Genomic DNA, 17,522 nt, shown 5'->3' on the forward strand with positions numbered 1-17,522 from the left:
ACCAGCCACTCCTCGGAAGGAAGGTTGGGCAATCCTACTTCCGTAGTGATACTGCCTCTGAAACCCAAGGAGGGGTCGCTATGAGTCGGGGCTGACTCGACGTCACACAACAACAACAACAACATAAGACTCAGCTTCTGAAGAGCATGGAGTATGCATTGCCTTCCATTTTATCCTTGGTGACTAGCACGGTGCCTTTCTGTCATTAAATACCTGTTGAGTGAATACATACATGGCATACCTGCATGGGGAATGGATGGCTGTCCTTAAAATAATCCTTGGCATATTGTTACTTAGAATTATTTTCCAACATGTGGAAATGCAGTAATTCTAATTTGTCAGACTCTTACTTATGCTGATACCTGTTATTGTTAATGTATTTCCTTGTAAAATTGAGTGGAAAACTGGCAGTTGGTAAGATGCATAGGTTTTTTTTTTAGCCTAGGAAATACACAATAGGGTTAGCACTACAGAGTGGTAAAGCTAGTAGGAGACCACAAGATGTTTCCTAGGTTATGAAAGTGATGTGTTTTCCTTAAAATCAGCTAAAAGGTAGAGAATGCAGACCTTGTACCCCAGAGTTCATTAAGGTTCAGTGAATACAAGAACTGGTTTCTGACAAAAGTTTTAAACTCTCAGAACAAGCTAAAGTTTTTTTCAATATGAAATAGGTAGCTTTAGTGCCGCACATTTCTTGATGTTAATGTGCCTTTTATCTGTCATATTTTCCCTTTGTTGATCTTCAAAGATACATTGACGTGGGTAAAAGGTGAAAAATTGTCCTTGCTGGCTGTAGAGAAACTTTGACAGTAATTGATAGTTCAATAAAATGAATGAGCTTAAATAGAAACACAGAGTTCTTTTTTAAAAAACTTTTTATTGTGATTTGGGTGAAAATTTACAGAGCAAATTTGTTTTCCATATAGCAGTTCATAACACATAGTCTCATGACATTGACTGCAATTCCCCACAGTGTAACAGCTCTTTTCCCACTTCCTATAGTTACTTCTTCTCTGTGTCTTTCCTTCCCATGCACTCTTTTTATTTTTTTTTTAAATGTGATTTGGGTGAAACTTTACAGACCAAATTCATTTCCCATAAAGCAGTTTACATACACTTTGTCTCATGACATTGACTGCAGTTTCCCACAATGCAGCAGCTCTCTTCCCACTTCCTCCCCATAGTTACCTCTTCCCTGTGTCCTTTCCTCCCATGCACCCTGCCCTACGAGCTGTCTCCCTGTGCATACACAGCCCTTCTATTCTTCCATGATTGATCTCTCCAAGACTCTAAAAAGTGTATCTACCTCATGTAAACATTCAGCTCATATGCCTGTCTTTTGTTTGGCTGGAAGCTACAGGAGTGGGTTCAATTCCAGATCTAAAGTGCAGCTAGGGACCATAGTCTCAGGGGTATCACCAGGCTCTATCAGATCCTGGTCTTTTTTTAAAAACAATTTTGAGTTTTGTCCCACATTATTCTCTCACTTTATCCAGGATCTCCTATATAGATCCCCCTCTGAGTTGTTGACAGTGGTAGCCGGGCATCATCTAGTTTCTTCTGGTCTCATGGTCATTTAGGCTGAGGATAACATGGTGTACCAGTCCCTTGACTGATTGTTTCCACATATCTTTGATTTTCTTCGTTCTTCTTTGCTCTGGATGAGGAGAGAACCCATCGTTGTATCTAGATGACCACTTATAACCTTTTAAGATCCCAGTTGCTACTCACCAAAGTAGGATGTGGAACAATGTTTTTGTGTGTAGTATGTTATGCCATTTGAGCTTGATGTCCCGTGGGACCATGGTCCTGAGCCCAGAGGTCCAACTACTTGCTCCCTTGAGGTAGCTGGCTATGGCCAAGAAGTCACTACAGTCTTGTGCCTTGTCAGTTCTACTATATACCTGGACATTCTTACAGCGTGTACAAATACACTTGTAGAAACAGTGTCTGCCAACTGTATACATCGTCATGGGCACACTTCCCCCTGCCTAGACATACCTGATCGTTGAACTTGTCAACCCATCTATCCATCTGTAGATCAATGTTTGCCATCACTGACAACACAGTTCTATGTATGCAAAAGAGTTCATCTTTGTTGTCTGTACTTCCCACGTACCTCTGTCTTCCTCTTCCTCCGTGCCATCGTATTGATCATGCATATTTGTTACATTGCCCTTTCCTTCACCCAAATCCATACTTGTCTTTACCTGTCTAGCAGTGTTCCCTCTCCTCCCCACCTACCCGTGGTAACCAACAAAGAAAGTTTCTTCCATATGTAAACCTTCCCTTGACTTTTTACAATAATGGACTAATACAATATTTGTTCTTCTTTGATTGACTTATTTCACTGAGCATACTATCCTCCAGTTTCATCTAATGTTTTGTATATTCTGCATCATTCTTTAGTGTTGCATAGTATTCCATTATGTGTATGTATCATAGTTTGGTTATCCATTCTTCTGTTGATGGGCACCTAGGTTGTTTCCATCTTTTTGCTATTGTAAATTGTTAAAGTAGTTAACATGTTGACTGAAGATTGATATTCTGAACACTTAGTGATACTTTCTTTAATATTTCATATTTTATAAATATTTAATGCTGATAAAACTTTAAACAGGACACCATTTAGTATCAGAATGGTACCTATGATGAATTCTAATAACGAGTAGACAAATGCTTATTAATATCAGGAAGAGCTGAATGGTACTCTTGGTGTATTTATTAATGTTTTTTCAAAAAAAGGTAAGTGTATAAAGTCCCCAGTACTGTGCTCCCCTGACTGTCTTTAACACTCTCCCTTCCCATACACAGTATTCCTCAGAGGTTGCTCCTACTAACAGTTTGATATGTACCCTTCAAGACATTTTCATAATATTAAATTATGTTCATGTCCACATATTTTTTCAAAATACAAATGGGTCTATTCTTTACAGCTTGCCTTTAAAAAAAAAAAAACAACATATGCAAATCTTTTACTGATGGCATACATTTTCCTTTTGAGGATGAAGAGTGTTTGATGATATCATAATTTATTTAACCATTTTTAATGGAGATTAAACTTGCTTTCTTCATTTTCATTTTTGTAACTGTCAAGATAAATTGAAATCATAGTGATCCTAGTCCATTAAATACATTTTCTTTCTTTCAAAATGATGCATAGGTAGTAACCGGACACCATTTGTTTTCTTCTGGTGTCACAGTCATGGAGGCTGGGGTTCACGTGGTCCATTTGTCCTTTGGGCTAATTGTTTCCTTGTATCTTTGATTTTCTTCACTCTTCTTTGCTCCTGATGGGGAAAGACCAATAATTGCACTTTAGATGGTATTTTGGTTACCTAGTGGTGCTCTAACAGAAATACCACAAATGGGTGGCTTTAACAAACAGGGATTTAGTTTATTCTCTTCAGTTTAGGTGGCTAGAAGTCCAAGTTCAGAGTGCCAAGCGCTAGGGGCTCAATGAAGGCACTTCAACCTTGGGCTTTAGCTCTGCCTCTTGCTTCTGGCCTACTGGAGCTGGAGGCATCTCTTCACTTAGGCAGCTGCTGGCTGCTGAGGCTGACAGACCCAATGTTGACAGATAAAATGGCACAAACCAAAAAAACCAAACTCATTGCTGTATAGGCTATCCCGACTCATGGCCACTCCTCCTGGGGTTTCCAAGGTGGTATCTCTACAGAAGTAGATTGCCCAGTCTTCTTTCCAAGGAGTGGCTGGTGGGTTTTAACCACCAGCCTTCTGGTTAGCAGTCAAATGCCTTAGGCATTATGCCACCAGTGCTCCCATAAGTCCCTGGATTACTAAACAACATGGCAGGCCACTCGTTGAAGTCCAGAGACAGTCCCAGTTATCGGTAGGAAACATGGCAGGCTACTGAATGAAGAGTTGGCTACATGCAGGGTCCATAGTGTGCCAAAGAGCTGCAGAGACTTTTCTTAGTGTTTACTTACTGGAAGCAGACTATAGCTGTAAGGCTCAGCTGCTCACTATAGATTTCACCATGGAGTTGATTACCATTCTCGTCATAGAGAATAACTACATCCAGCTGCCCAGCCAAGTTGACACATCCCTTCACTACCACAGATGGCCACTCACAGGCTTTTAAAAACCCCAGTCACTGCTCACCAAGTGTGATGTAGAACATTGTTGCCGTGTACTATGTGATGCCAATTGACCTTGGTGTTGTTCCCCGAGACTATGGTTTTGAGCCTCCAGGCCCAGCAACTCATTCTCTCGAGGTGTTGGTTATGGCAAATAAGTTTTTATCTCTTTACCCCCTGTAGAGAACTCTGGTAGAATAGTGACTAAGGCACTTGACTGCTAACCAGAAGGCTGGCAGTTCAAACCCACCAGCCACTCCTTGGAAGGAAGATTGGGCAATGTACTTCCGTAGTGATACCACCTCAGAAACCCAAGGGGAGGGGTCACTATGAGTTGGGGCAGACTCGATGGCACGTAACAACAATGACAATGCTAGATACATTTCAAGCCTAGAACTGAATTCACCCCCATGGTTCAACTCTCTGCCAAATGATAGATAGGCCTGTAAGATGAGCAATAATACCAGGGAGATACACTCTTAGAACAGTCAACCATACAAGATCTAAAGGGCAGCATGTGCCTAGGGATAAAACTCAGAAGGCAGGGAGGTATAGGAAAGAAGGAGAAATGGTAAACACAGGAAGAAAGTGGAAAGAGGGCTGTTGAGTGGGGATTGCAGATTTTTAATTTAAATTTGTATTTAATTGGCATAGGAATATATAATCTGTGTTCGATATCCTCAGTAGGGACGTGAAAAGTGAGCTAGGTTTTTTATTTTAGAGGAATACTATCTTATTTTATTGCAAAAGTATTTTAATTTAATATTTTAATTTTAAGTTATAATTCACTCTTGAAATTTAAACCACTTCTTGTGCTACTGTATGCTGAAAATAAAATTTCTCTCCTCACCTTTCCTTTTATGGAATGTTAAAAATATTAAACATTGTATATGTTTTATATTAACTACAGTATGTTCCTTTTTATAATAGATAATAGTGTTAAGTACAGTATATGTGTAATGAAAGATGCTTTTTCTTTTAGTGCCCTTGTTACCAGTTCCAAGCCAGCCAAGACCTGCTGTAGGACCCCAGAGATTCCCAGTGAGTAGCAGCTGTTCTTTCTGCTGTGATATGGATAAGCATACATTTACAAAGAAATATTAATATCGCAAATACATGTGGTTCCAGCTAAACATAATTTTAAGGATTTGTAAATATTGACAATTATCTCTGCAGTTGAAAATGTTTGTTAAAAGCTTAAGGTCAATGGATTTTTGAGAATGGAATTAATTTTGTTTAACTGTAAAATTGTTGAATCAGAATCATAAGTAGAATGCCTTTTATCTTAAAGAATATGGATTTTCATTTTATTACTGCCTTCTTATGTTAAGTGCAAAAGGTCCCTGCTTTATTACAGGGTATATGTGTGTGTAGGTATGTGCGTGAAATTCTAGGGAATAAAAATGAGAGCTTTACTTGTTTTTAAAAAAAATTCTTAGAAATTTTAATGAACCATTGTTGTATATTTTAAAATGGAGGATTTCTTTTTTAAAATATATTTAAAAGAAAACACCACAATATACTTTGTTTTTCTCTCTCCTTATCTCCCTCCCCTCTCTGTCTCCCTTCTCTTTTACACATATGCACGCTTTCTATAATTTCATCCATTTTCCTAACATGTAAATAGAAGAATGTCAATTAAATAATTTTTAAAAAACTTTGAATTTATGATTAGTTTATGGTTTTATTAAATGAAGACATGTTCTTTTTAAAAACAATGTTCAAAAATGGGCCAGACCATAAAATTCTAATGTCATTTGTATAAAAAACAGAGGTAGTTTTGTTTCATATAATCAGGTATAATCAGGTGATTATCAAAAAGTAAAATCACTATGTTGTTGTTGTTATGTGTCATTGAGTTGGACCCAACTCACTGCAACCCCTCCTTGGGTTTCCAAGGCTGTATCTGTACAGAAGTAGATTGCCCAATCTTCTTTCCGAGGAGTGGCTGGTGGGTTTGAACTGCCAGCCTTCTGGTTAGCAGTCAAGTGCCTTAGGCATTGCGCTACCAGAGCTCCTAAAATCACTATAGAATTTTAAAGTCAGATAATTTTTTAAAAACTTTCTTCATATGTAATTATTTATGAATTATGTTACAGTTTAAAATTGGTTCGTATTGATTTAATTTCCTTATATTTAGCTGTTTTTTAAAATTACCAAGTTTTAAAATTCATTTTTTAAAAAAACTAGGTGATATTTCTTGAGTAGCAAGCTCTTTTGAAGCACTTATTCAGATAACTAAAGTTTACTAATTGCATTACTCATGGATAAGCAAATATGATTTTCATAATTAGAAACGTTTCTTTTGGTGAAGTAGTTTATCTACTAGCTTTGAAAAGCATTAACATTTTAAGGAGCATTAACATTTGAAGTACTTCTATTTCTAATGATTATGAACATCTGTGTTAAAATCATTAGTGAAATTGCTTTCATGTTTTATTTGTGTTATAGGGATAAAATTTGAAATGAGAAAAGCAACTGTAATTTAAGGAATTAAATGTAATTTCAGGTAACAGATATTTTTGTAAAAATGTGTTTACTGATAGAAAATTTGAATAGTCACTTTCAGTTCTCATCTATTTTTATTTGTCAATTGTGCAATATAATTGTATCTGATACCAGAAGGAAACTTCGTGAGTGAGTATATTACAAGAGAATTATAAAAGTTTTTGTGAGAAGTTGAACTTACTTTTTTTTAAAGTACATGGTATTCTGAAGTTGGTAAATATTGTTGAACTGCCTTTTAAAAAGTTTCTACAAGGCATACTTTTTCTTTTGTTTTTGAGATGGGTGGGTGATTGGAAAAAGAGTTGGGCTAGAAATTAGCATGTGTGTGATATATAACGTGAGTAGTGTTATCTTCAACTCAGGTACTTACCACTGTTTTGTATGTATTTTTCTTTAAGCCCTAAATACTAGATCTTAAATTGAAGTTACAGTGAATTTGTTGATTTAAAAATGCCTACTCATTTCTGCAATCAGTTTCCCTTAAGGAAAGTAATCAAATGTGGAATCTGTTTTTTTTTAAAAATACATGCAGAGGTCCATTTTTTTTTTTAATGTCAATCAAAATATTGTTGGAGGGAGGGAGGGGGAGGGAGAGAGAGAAAGGGAGAGAGAGAGAGAGACTGTTTACAGGCAGGCCTTGACTTAGGATGTATTTGAGTTACGATGAACCACTCTTTAAGACTGTCTGCTTTTGTTTTTATTGTTTTTTGTACATCTTACCAGAAGTAAGATGTACCACACGTAGTGTTGCAACATTTACTAATGTTATCATTTGCATATGTTCACTTGCAGGTGTTGAAAGATGAAATTTATAAAGATACTGATAATAAAAATCAATGATAGTGAAACTTTAAAAAAATAAATAAAGGTATTCAAGCTGCCTTCTGTCTTTTTACTTAAGCCTTTTTTGAATAAAATTATTTTTCTTTTTCTACTACAAGATTCAGCTTAGTTGTCAATGTAAATTTAATCTTGTAAACATTTAATGAGGATCGACTACGTGCCGAGTGCTCTGTGTAGTTCTAATTACTAAATTATAAAATGATCTAGGCATTATTAAATCAAATATAACTTACATCCTTAAACTAAATTTCATTGGAGTAAATTATAAAAATAGTGAAGACAGTGTTGTAGTTTATCACAGCTCTTTGGTAGTTCCTTATTGATGGTTTCATGCTTTTTTACAGGATCTCAGTGCTTTCCTGTAGTAGGGGTTCAATAAATAATTTGTGAACAGAATTTGGTTTCTTAAGATGACTACACACACAGGCACACACACACACATACATTTATAAAACATTCAAGTTTGGAGATTGTCTTAGGGTCTGTTTGAATCAGTGTACTTCCTTCGTATACAAAAGTAAGATTTGAATTACAGAAATCTCTTTGCCAATTTTCATGAAATCGGCAATTGGGCAAAGTAAGGTCTTTCCCCCAGCTTAAAACCCTTTAATGACTCCCATGCTCTTATGATAGATAAATTATTCCTGTTAAAAGCTCCATACATTGTGCATGTACAGCTTATTCATATCAGAGTTGTAAGTTTACTTGTATTTGGGTGATTATTTGATTAATGTCTGTAGATAAACTTCATAGTTGCAGAGTCCCATCTTGTGCTCAATGTTATATGCCTAACATTGGGCTTGTGTATAGAAGGTGAATATGAATATTGAGCTATGTGATTTACTAGGAACCCTACATAATGTACAGAAAAGAAGTGTATTTTCAGTGTATATATATACACATACATATATATGTATGTGTGTGTGTATATATATATATATATATATATATATATATATATATACACACACAGACACTACTAATTTTCAAGAATACATAATTGAATCTGCCCAGTAGCGTTACATTATGTACAATTATTTAAAAAATAATTTATTTTTTTTGTTATTTTTGAGAGTATACACAGCAGAACAAAACCAAAATCTAACCCACTGCCTTTGATTCAAATCCAACTCATAGTGACCCTGTAGGACATAGTAGAACTGCTCCACAGGGTTTCTAAGACTATAAATCTTTCCAGAAGCAGCTGCCACATCTTTCTCCCATGGAGCAGCTGGTGGGCTCAAACTACTGACTTTTTGGTTCGCAGTGGAGTGCTTTAACTACTGCACCACCAGGGCTCCTGTACACAGTGAAACATACACCAGTTCAACAGTTTCTACATGTACAATTCAGTGACATATGTAATGTACATTTAACTATACATAAAGTCCTTGGGTTACAAACATCCAGCTTACGGACTTAGAGTCAATCCCTACTTGCCTTTTAATGCCCTCGCTTTGAAATAATTGAGGCAGTCCCCTACTCACTATAAATTCTTCATCACAGTCACCTTCACATGCTGCGTGTGCAGCTTTTAAATCATTGGAAAGTCTTTAAGGCTTTCTTGCACTAAATGAAGGCTTAATAAAAACCACATGCACCTATTCCAGCAGAGCTACAAATTCAACTTAAAGACACTTAGGGAGAGATGTGATTTGTAACCTGGGGACTGCCTGTATAAGAATTTAGCTGCATCCAACTCACTAAAAAGAAAAAAAAAAGACAATAGACAGAAATACCCCTAAATTTCTGATTTTTAAAAGGAACTAGGATAAATTTGGTATCCATTTTAAAGTATTCCTTCTCTTCGTGAATAGTGGTAAACTTCTTTAAAAGTCAATTTTGAGCAATTTGAACTATGCCTAGAAAATCATAGAGAACTCTCGGTAACATAATACAAGATACTATTTTTGTAGCATTATTATTTAAAGTTTTTTTTAAAAAAATCAAATCTTAGGGCAAAATATGATATTCTACACTATGCTTGATATAGCAAGACTAATATTTTTATTATGGTGGTGCAGTTGTTAAGTGCTTGGCTGCTAATTAAAAAGTTTGTGGTTCAAACCCACGTGCCACTCCACAGGAGAAAGATGTGGCAGTCTGCTTCTGTAGAGATTGACAGCCTTGGAAATCCTATGGGGCAGTTCTGCTCTTGTCATATAGGGTCATTATGAATTGAAATTGACTTGACAGCAGTGGATGAGTTAGTGAATATTAGAATTGAATACACATTTTTTAAAATAAAAGTTTGAATGTTAAAATGATAAATTTGTGAAAAGAAAAAGGATCCTTTTTTTTCCATTTTGGAAAATTTTTATTTTAACTCTTGGAGCTTTGTCCCATCAAGTTCTTTGGTAATGTTAGGCACTGTGTTAGGATAGCATTTCTTCACATATTCATGCATTTAAAGAATTCAGTGAAACATTTTGTAATGTAGGTTTACATTTAAAATTTAAGATTCCTCTATTTAATTTTAGTCACAGATACAGGTATTATTGTTGAATTCTGAAATAGTTTTTGCTTTTTGATTCCCAGTAACTATTTTATTTTTAATTGATTTTTTTCAAATCTTGTATCAATTGATAGCACATCAGCTCATTGCTATTGAGTCAAAATCAACTCATAGTGACCCCTCCTTGGGTTTCTGAGGTGGTATCACTATGGAAGTAGATTACCCAGTCTTCCTTCTGAAGAGTGGCTGGTGGGTTTGAACCACGGGCCTTCTGGTTAGGAGTCAGATGCCTCAGGCACTGTGCTACCAGAGCACATCAATGAATGACTATTTTTAATATTAATTTTCATATCAGAATATCAGTCTTTTGCAAATATAAAATATGTCTTAATTATTTAAATCATGAGTACTTACAAGGGCCGATTAGCATAGAAGATAAGCATATACCCTTAGAAGGCAAAAGATTTTTTAAGTGACATATCCTTCTCCATTTCAACTTCCTTTTTTCTGTTAGTCTTGTCATCTAGCTTTCTACAGCTTACCAGTCCCCTTCTTAAATCATCTCCATTAATGTCAAGACATTTGAATATAATTTCACAAAACAATTACGATTTTGTTTGTAGTTTTTCCTTTGATAGGGAGTTAGGGGTGGGGGAAGAGGACTAGTTTACCTTTTTGCAAATAAAGCAAGTAAAATAAAACCTGTGAAAGCTGAGACCTGTGTAAGGTGGAAACCTGTTAGAGATGGACAACTCAAATATTTCCCACAAAAACAAGTGACAGAAAACTTGTGAGACCCAGAGAAACAAGGCAGTCCCATCAAGTTCCATCTCACAGTTTTCTCTGTGTTAGAATTCTGTTTTTTTTTATTTATGAGTGTTCTTTGTTTTATTAGTTTGATTTTCCTGTCCACAAAGGCTATAACTGATTTATTTAGTCATTAGTTTAAAATTTTTAACACTGTCCTTATCCGTAAGTGTATTTTCCAGTTATGCATTTATCCCCGAAAAGATTTGCCCACTTAAAAAATGTAACACAGAAATGTTAATTATTGGGATATTTTAAAATGTTGCTTTGAGATTTTGCTAACCTAATTTGTCTCCTGTTTTAATGAATTACTGTTTGTAACCATACCAAAAATTCAAAATAACTTACATTTTAAAGACTCTTGACGTAGAGTATATAAAGCCCTATAGGTACTCTTTTGGTGTTGCATTGATGTGTCAGGTAAGTGCTGATATTTCAGTACCAAGTAGCCAGTTAAGTACCAAGTAGTTTGGCTGCTGATTAATTTTTTAGTGCTCTTTGTTTAAATTAGAAATAAAAGTCATGTGTTAAAAGGCTATACCTTTAAGGTTAAATTAATGTTCTTACCAATTACCTTATTAGGTAGATCTAATAAGTGACATTTTCATTTGTGTTTACTTTGTAAATATAGCAAATCACAGGTAGCATTCTGTTTTAACAGGGTACATGGTATCAGGTGGTGGTGATTGACGTTTCTTGGATGTTTTATACGGCATTTCGTGCAAATCATGTTTGATGAGACTGCTGCATCAAATTACATTTCTTTCTGATTATGGCTCTTGCAGATGTGAATCCAGACTTTATTACATCTAGGGGGAAGAAAAGCCTTTCTTTTGAACCCTTACTGTTTTTGCAACTTGCCTGCAATTCCTTATAATTATTAGCACTTAGGATAGGAAAGGAGTGATGGGCTTTTTCACTTATCAGATCTATAAGTAGTAACAGACTAATAGTGTGAGATCCTTCCAGCTGTCAAATATTGTCAGGCTTGCAAGGAGAGAATGCAGTTTAAAATGCAGGTGACATAATACCCAACATCCTCCATTTGCTAGTGGGTTTCTGATTAATCATGATTACCATACATTATCATACCATCAAATTTAATCATATCAATGAATTCCCATCTGCAGCAGTAACAGGAGCAGCTAAATACTATGGTAACAGCTATTAAGTAAGGTGATTTATAAAATTCAGTAACCCTTTAACTTTACTTGCTGTTCTATCAGCATGCATTGCATGTGTTCCATAGAGATAGGGGTGGGCTAAAGTCTACACTAATAACTCAAAGGCCAAAGAATATTCATTGAAATAATATCATATCAGTTTCTTCTAAGAGTAGCTGTTTGAGCCATTAAGCTACATTGTAAAAATGCATTGTGAAAGTGTGTGATAAGCTACTTTATTTAACTTTTGACAAAAATATTGCATTGAAATAAAACCCTTTCATAAATAATCTCCAGATGGATAATGCCACGTGTAGTAGACTAACCCTTGAGAACTTTTGCACATTGGTAATTTAGTAATTTAGCCTATGAAATATTGACAGTAACACATAGTTTCCAATCTTTTAACTCCTGTCTAGGCAAAGGCAATTTCTGTGACCTGTTTTTAATGATGTGTCCTGGAAAGCGCACTGATTTTTTTTTTTTTAAATGTATATATTTATTTTCACAAAATTCTTTGAAGACCTGTAGTTCTGTTTAGATGCATTAATATTTTTAGATAAAGAAAGAGGCTTTATTATAAAGTATGTAAAAGAAAGTCTTTCAAAATATTAGAATTTTTTTTGACTTTTAAAATTTATTCTTTTTGGCATTCAGGTCTTTCTGAGTTTTGACAAATGCCTACAGTTGTATAATCACCACAATTAGAGAACAGCTTCATCACCTCAAAAGATTTCTTCATGTAGCATGCCCCACTTCCCATCCCTAGCCCCTGGCAACCACTAATCTGTTTTCTGTTCTTATAATTTTGTCATAGAAGTAGAACCTGTATAGCATGTTGAATTTTGAGTTTGACTTCTTTTACTTAGTACTATATATAATACATTTGAGGTTCTTCCATTTTATTGCACCTATCAGTAATTCATCCCTTTTTATTGCTTTATTATATAGATGTAGCACAGTTTATCTATCAACTCATCAGTTGAAGGAAGTTTAGATTGCTTCCAGCCTTTGGCTGTTATAAAGATGCTGTAAATATTTGCATATATGTTTTTGTGTGAACATAAGTTTTCAGTAAATATCTTGGGGTGTGATATGGGGTCATATGGTAACTATATTAACAGATTAGTATTTTAAAAGCAAACAGTATACTCTGTATGCTTTTGACATAGCTGATAATATGCTTTGCTTTTTTAATTGGTACTTTTTTGAATGAGGAAATAGAACATATTGTGGAAAATTAGTGGTAAAAAAAATTGTTGAGTTATTGTTGATTACTATATTCCAGATTTTGCTTAGAAGTATATCTTAAATAGCTGTATGAAGGAGATACCATTATTTTCTCTGTTTTACAGATTGAGAAACCGAGTCTTAGATTAAATTGTTTAAATTTATATAACTCAGTATGGGAGGTGGGATTGGAGCCAAGACCGTCTAAGTCTAAAGCCTATTCTTTTAATTATTATGCTTTTCCCTAAATATTGAAAGGTACCTCAGTAAACTAGTTAAAAAAACAAAGTTGGTAAGTTGAATCATAACTCTATAAAATCATGACTGTCTCTAAATAGTAAAGTGGAGGAGTCATCTGGTGGAGCCTGTCATTGGGTGGGGTGGGTTTTTTTTTTTTTTTTTTTTTCCAGGCCCTTTGCAAAATGAAAATGTAAGATTCTTTATTGAAGCATTAAGAATTTCAAGATGGTGACAATAAAACATGTAATCAAGTTCATGGTCCTTTTGTGTGGAGAACCTTGTCTTGTGCCCATGAAGTGCCCATGAAACTGGCCCTGATGATAAAACTTGTAGACTTAGATCCCCTTCTGGGGAACCTTCTATGCCACAGCTCCCTTCCTGAGCCCTGTGTCAGTGCTCAAGCACCCACATGCCTGGCTGTCCCATTGCCAGGGACTTAGCTGAGCACTCTGTCTCCTGTGTGGGTGGGGTGGTTTTTGAGAGGAGGTTGGGGGTACAGGCATAAAGACTTTTTCATTTTAAAAAATAATGTAAGTAAGTGATCTTTGTAGGTTCATCAAAAGCAGTATTTTGTACTAAAGGAAATACTTTTAAATAGTAATGCATGCTCTAGTTCACTGCTTATAAAATTATCTTAATGTATTTAAGTCCAAGTGGTGTCCCCCACACACACACACCACAATGTAAAATTAAGTATTTGGTATATGGGGCATGTGCTTCTTCATAATCTTTAAAATGCATCTAATAGATGGAAAAATACTTTCTAGAAGAATGAATGTAGGTATTTATACAAGGTATATAACCTGAAAGAAAAAAAAAAAAATCCATGGAGAATACAGAAATAAGAGGATTAACATTGATAGAGGGCTAAATTTTAATTGTGTCAGGGGTCACTAGTGATCTTTATTCACATTTAGCCTATTTAATCAGAATTAACAGAGAGGTCCTTTTTAAGTGTCATTTAGTTTCTTACATAGTTCTTTGCATTTTAAGTGAGATTAATAAATGAAAACATGTTGTAGAGAAAGGTTGCAATTTATTGAAAGGTTCATGAAGTTTCAATGACATTGTTATGGTATTTAATTAGTCTTATTAAAATATACTGAGTGACCCTTTCAAGGAAGCTGATAAGTCACACAATAGCTGTTAGAGCTTCTTTATTCATTGCTTTATATGATTAACTTTGTGCTAAGCAATTTATGCAAAGTTTTCTTTCTTTTTTTTTGTAACTGAAGTTATCAGTTCTTCCTGAATAGGATTAATACAGATAGCATCATATAATTAACAAGAGGTGCAAAACAGTGAAAGTATAATTTGTATAAGAATTAGAATGATAATTTCTTACCTTGGATTTTTTTAAGGATATGAAGAAAGCAAAATAGAACGATTATTTCAAGGGATCAAAGTAGCCTTTTCTTTCAAAAGGTAGACTTACATCAGTACTAAAAGTTCTGTTAAGTGAAGTATTCACAACTCACTAACAGTCTTAAAATAATTCTGCATTTGGTAGAAGGAATTGGCAATGTATTATCCTTTATACCCATGAAGTGATAAAAATAAATAAATAATAAGTGTTAATAAATGACTAATCACTCATTCATACATAGTGAACAACAGAGTTTGGGACCATGATTTGTATGGTATTACTTGAAGACAAATTTGTTTCAGCAAACTTGTCCGAAGAAGTGGTGGGCTATCGTGGAAAGAACACTTTATAAACCAAGAATCTGAAAATATGGGTTCTTGTCTTGAGTTATAGTTTGTAGTCAGTGTAACCTTGGGTAATCCAGTTTTAACTCTGCAAACCTGATTTTCTTCACTCCTTAAAGGAACTGATTATTGTTCTGTCTATATCTTCGGGCTGTATTTATGTTAGATAAAATATTGTAATTGACTTGTGTCAGTCAGGATATGAAATATGCTGCACATAACAAGACTCAGGTTAACAGTGATCCTAAATATCAAGTGTTATATTTTTTGGATAAACTTGAGAAAATTCTGAGCTAGTATAGCAGCTCTGTGTTGCTATCTGGGACCCATATTTTTTCTTACTCAACCATCACTTGCATGTGCATGTCTACAATTCTAGGCTGAGAGAGAGGAAGGGGCGGGGCAAAGGTGCATGCTTTCCTAGGTTCCCCCTTCCGCTTCCATTTACCTTCTTTTTGCAAATAATGCATGCATGTAAATAACACATATAGTAAATTAATGCATGAGAGAGTTGTGTGGTTTGAAGGGGCATCCCTACCCCATAGAACACATAACATTATTTGTATAAAAATGTGGTACATCTTGGCAGAACTGAGTCATATGGCCACCTTTGTCACAAAGTTGGAATATGTAGTATTTTCAGCTGGGAATAATGTTGTCCTGAATAAATTTGAGGCTTTATTGCTAAGGGTGAATTGAACATTTATGCTAGGCAAGCAATTAGGAATCTTTCCCATGTGAGTAAAACTTAACAGCCATTAATTTGTGTATTAGAATAAAAACAGAAAGCAGGAAAAAGTGACACACGAGCCCACTATCTGTTAATCTTTCTAGTTCAAAAAGCCAGTGTTGGTAACAGTCAATAAATAGCTTTTAGGACCTTAAAGCTTAAAAGTTTCAAAATTTATTCAAATATTCAAACTCTGACATTATCCATTGAAGCAAATAAGGCAGTGACAAGGCTCTGCATCTTCATGGAAGGATTTCTTTCCTCTGTCCAGCATTATCTAGTATCTCAAAGGAAGTAACCTTTTTCAAGAATCTGTTTACATCATGAATCAATCATTGAGTTTCTTTCTTAATAGAATCTTTCATCATCTGACCCTTTTTACTAATCATGCTACCACTTAACCAGTATGCAGACATTTGCCATCTCAGAAAGTATGCCACCATGCCTTCTTCCTGATTGGATTTATTTAATATTAAAATTGTCTCTTGTATGGGTGTCTCTAATCTAAAAAGGTCAGTAGTAATAGTTCACCTCCTTTTGGCCCTATGGATTACATGCTATGGATAATGTGTATAACATGCACTGTCCTGCAACCGCATGCTTCAGGTTACCTATCCATTTATAGTTTTAAGGTTACTTCAACTCTTTGTCTGTTTTCCAAATTCTGTTTAACAGATTTTGAAAGTCAGAAATGTTGTTGTTTACTCAACTTGACTCAACTGTTTCTTTCTAAATCTTACGTAGTGCTTATGATCTTTTCTTTAATCTCTCATAGGTTTATTAGATAAAAACTGCTGAATATCTTTTGTCTGTTCAGATCAGTCATGGAATTTCTATGAGTGTCTAACTTTTGATTTGACTTAGCAGTTGCTGGTGGTTTTCTTGACTCTAAAGGACACATACAATATTATATATACATTTATGATTATAAAACATTGAGGCAAATAAGGGAATATGAAAATAAGTCCCTACTACTTGCCATTCACAACTAATATATGGCATAGCAGTAAAATGCCTGTGCTCTGGAGTTCGATAACTTGGGTTTAAATCTAGGCTCTGCTACTTTCTAGCCTTATTATGTGCAGATAGAAGCTCTGGTAGCTTAGTGCCTAAGGCACTTGACTGCTAACCAGAAGGAAGGAAGATGGGGCAATCTACTTCCATAGTGATACTGCCTTGGAAACCCAAGGAGGGGTCGCTATGAGTCAAGTCTGACTCGATGGCACATAACAACAACAACTATGTGCAGATACTTAAATTTTTAAGGGATTTCCATGGGGAGAATATTTATCTTATAGGGTTGTTATGAGCATTAAATGAGATGCTATAGAGCTTTTTGCATAGTAGGAGATGGCCAGTAATATTTAGCTAGAGCATTAGTGGTATGGGATGAGCCTTAGGTTTGTGGAAACCAAGCTCAACCTGGGAATTTGGGTACACATGATTTATGTGGGGAAAGCAGTATGTAGCAAAGCTGTGGTTTCAGGTAAAAGTCTAGACCCTTGACCTGATCCTCAGGGGGAGGGCTCTGGAGTATGAATCATACCACAGGGTTGTCCCACCTTGAGATAGAGGGCTGTGGGGCAGTCTTTTATGTCCTATATCATTCAGTACACAGAGAAATAGTGTTTACAAGTGACCTCCTAAAGTCACAGTACAGCATTTGCAGCAGCTGGGAGATGCAGGTACTGGCCCTTCTGAGACTGGGGTATGGAATTAAAGTGAGCTCTGGTAGC

General features: G+C 35.3%; 1 protein-coding gene across 1 annotated transcript in view; it reads left to right on the forward strand.

The window, feature by feature from the left end:
- The window catches only part of RBM33 (RNA binding motif protein 33), a 205,479-nt gene that overhangs the window by 122,758 nt on the left and 65,199 nt on the right, over positions 1-17,522 (forward strand). Inside the window, exons 11-12 of the mRNA XM_042782629.1 lie at positions 2,694-2,745; positions 5,083-5,141. Of these exons, the coding sequence (XP_042638563.1) occupies positions 2,694-2,745; positions 5,083-5,141 (111 nt within the window). The remainder of the gene's footprint in view (positions 1-2,693; positions 2,746-5,082; positions 5,142-17,522) is intronic.

This window comes from Orycteropus afer, unplaced genomic scaffold (genome assembly GCF_000298275.1).
Source record: "Orycteropus afer afer isolate SDZICR_OR568_19922 unplaced genomic scaffold, OryAfe1.0 scaffold00396, whole genome shotgun sequence".
NCBI lineage: Eukaryota > Metazoa > Chordata > Mammalia > Tubulidentata > Orycteropodidae > Orycteropus > Orycteropus afer.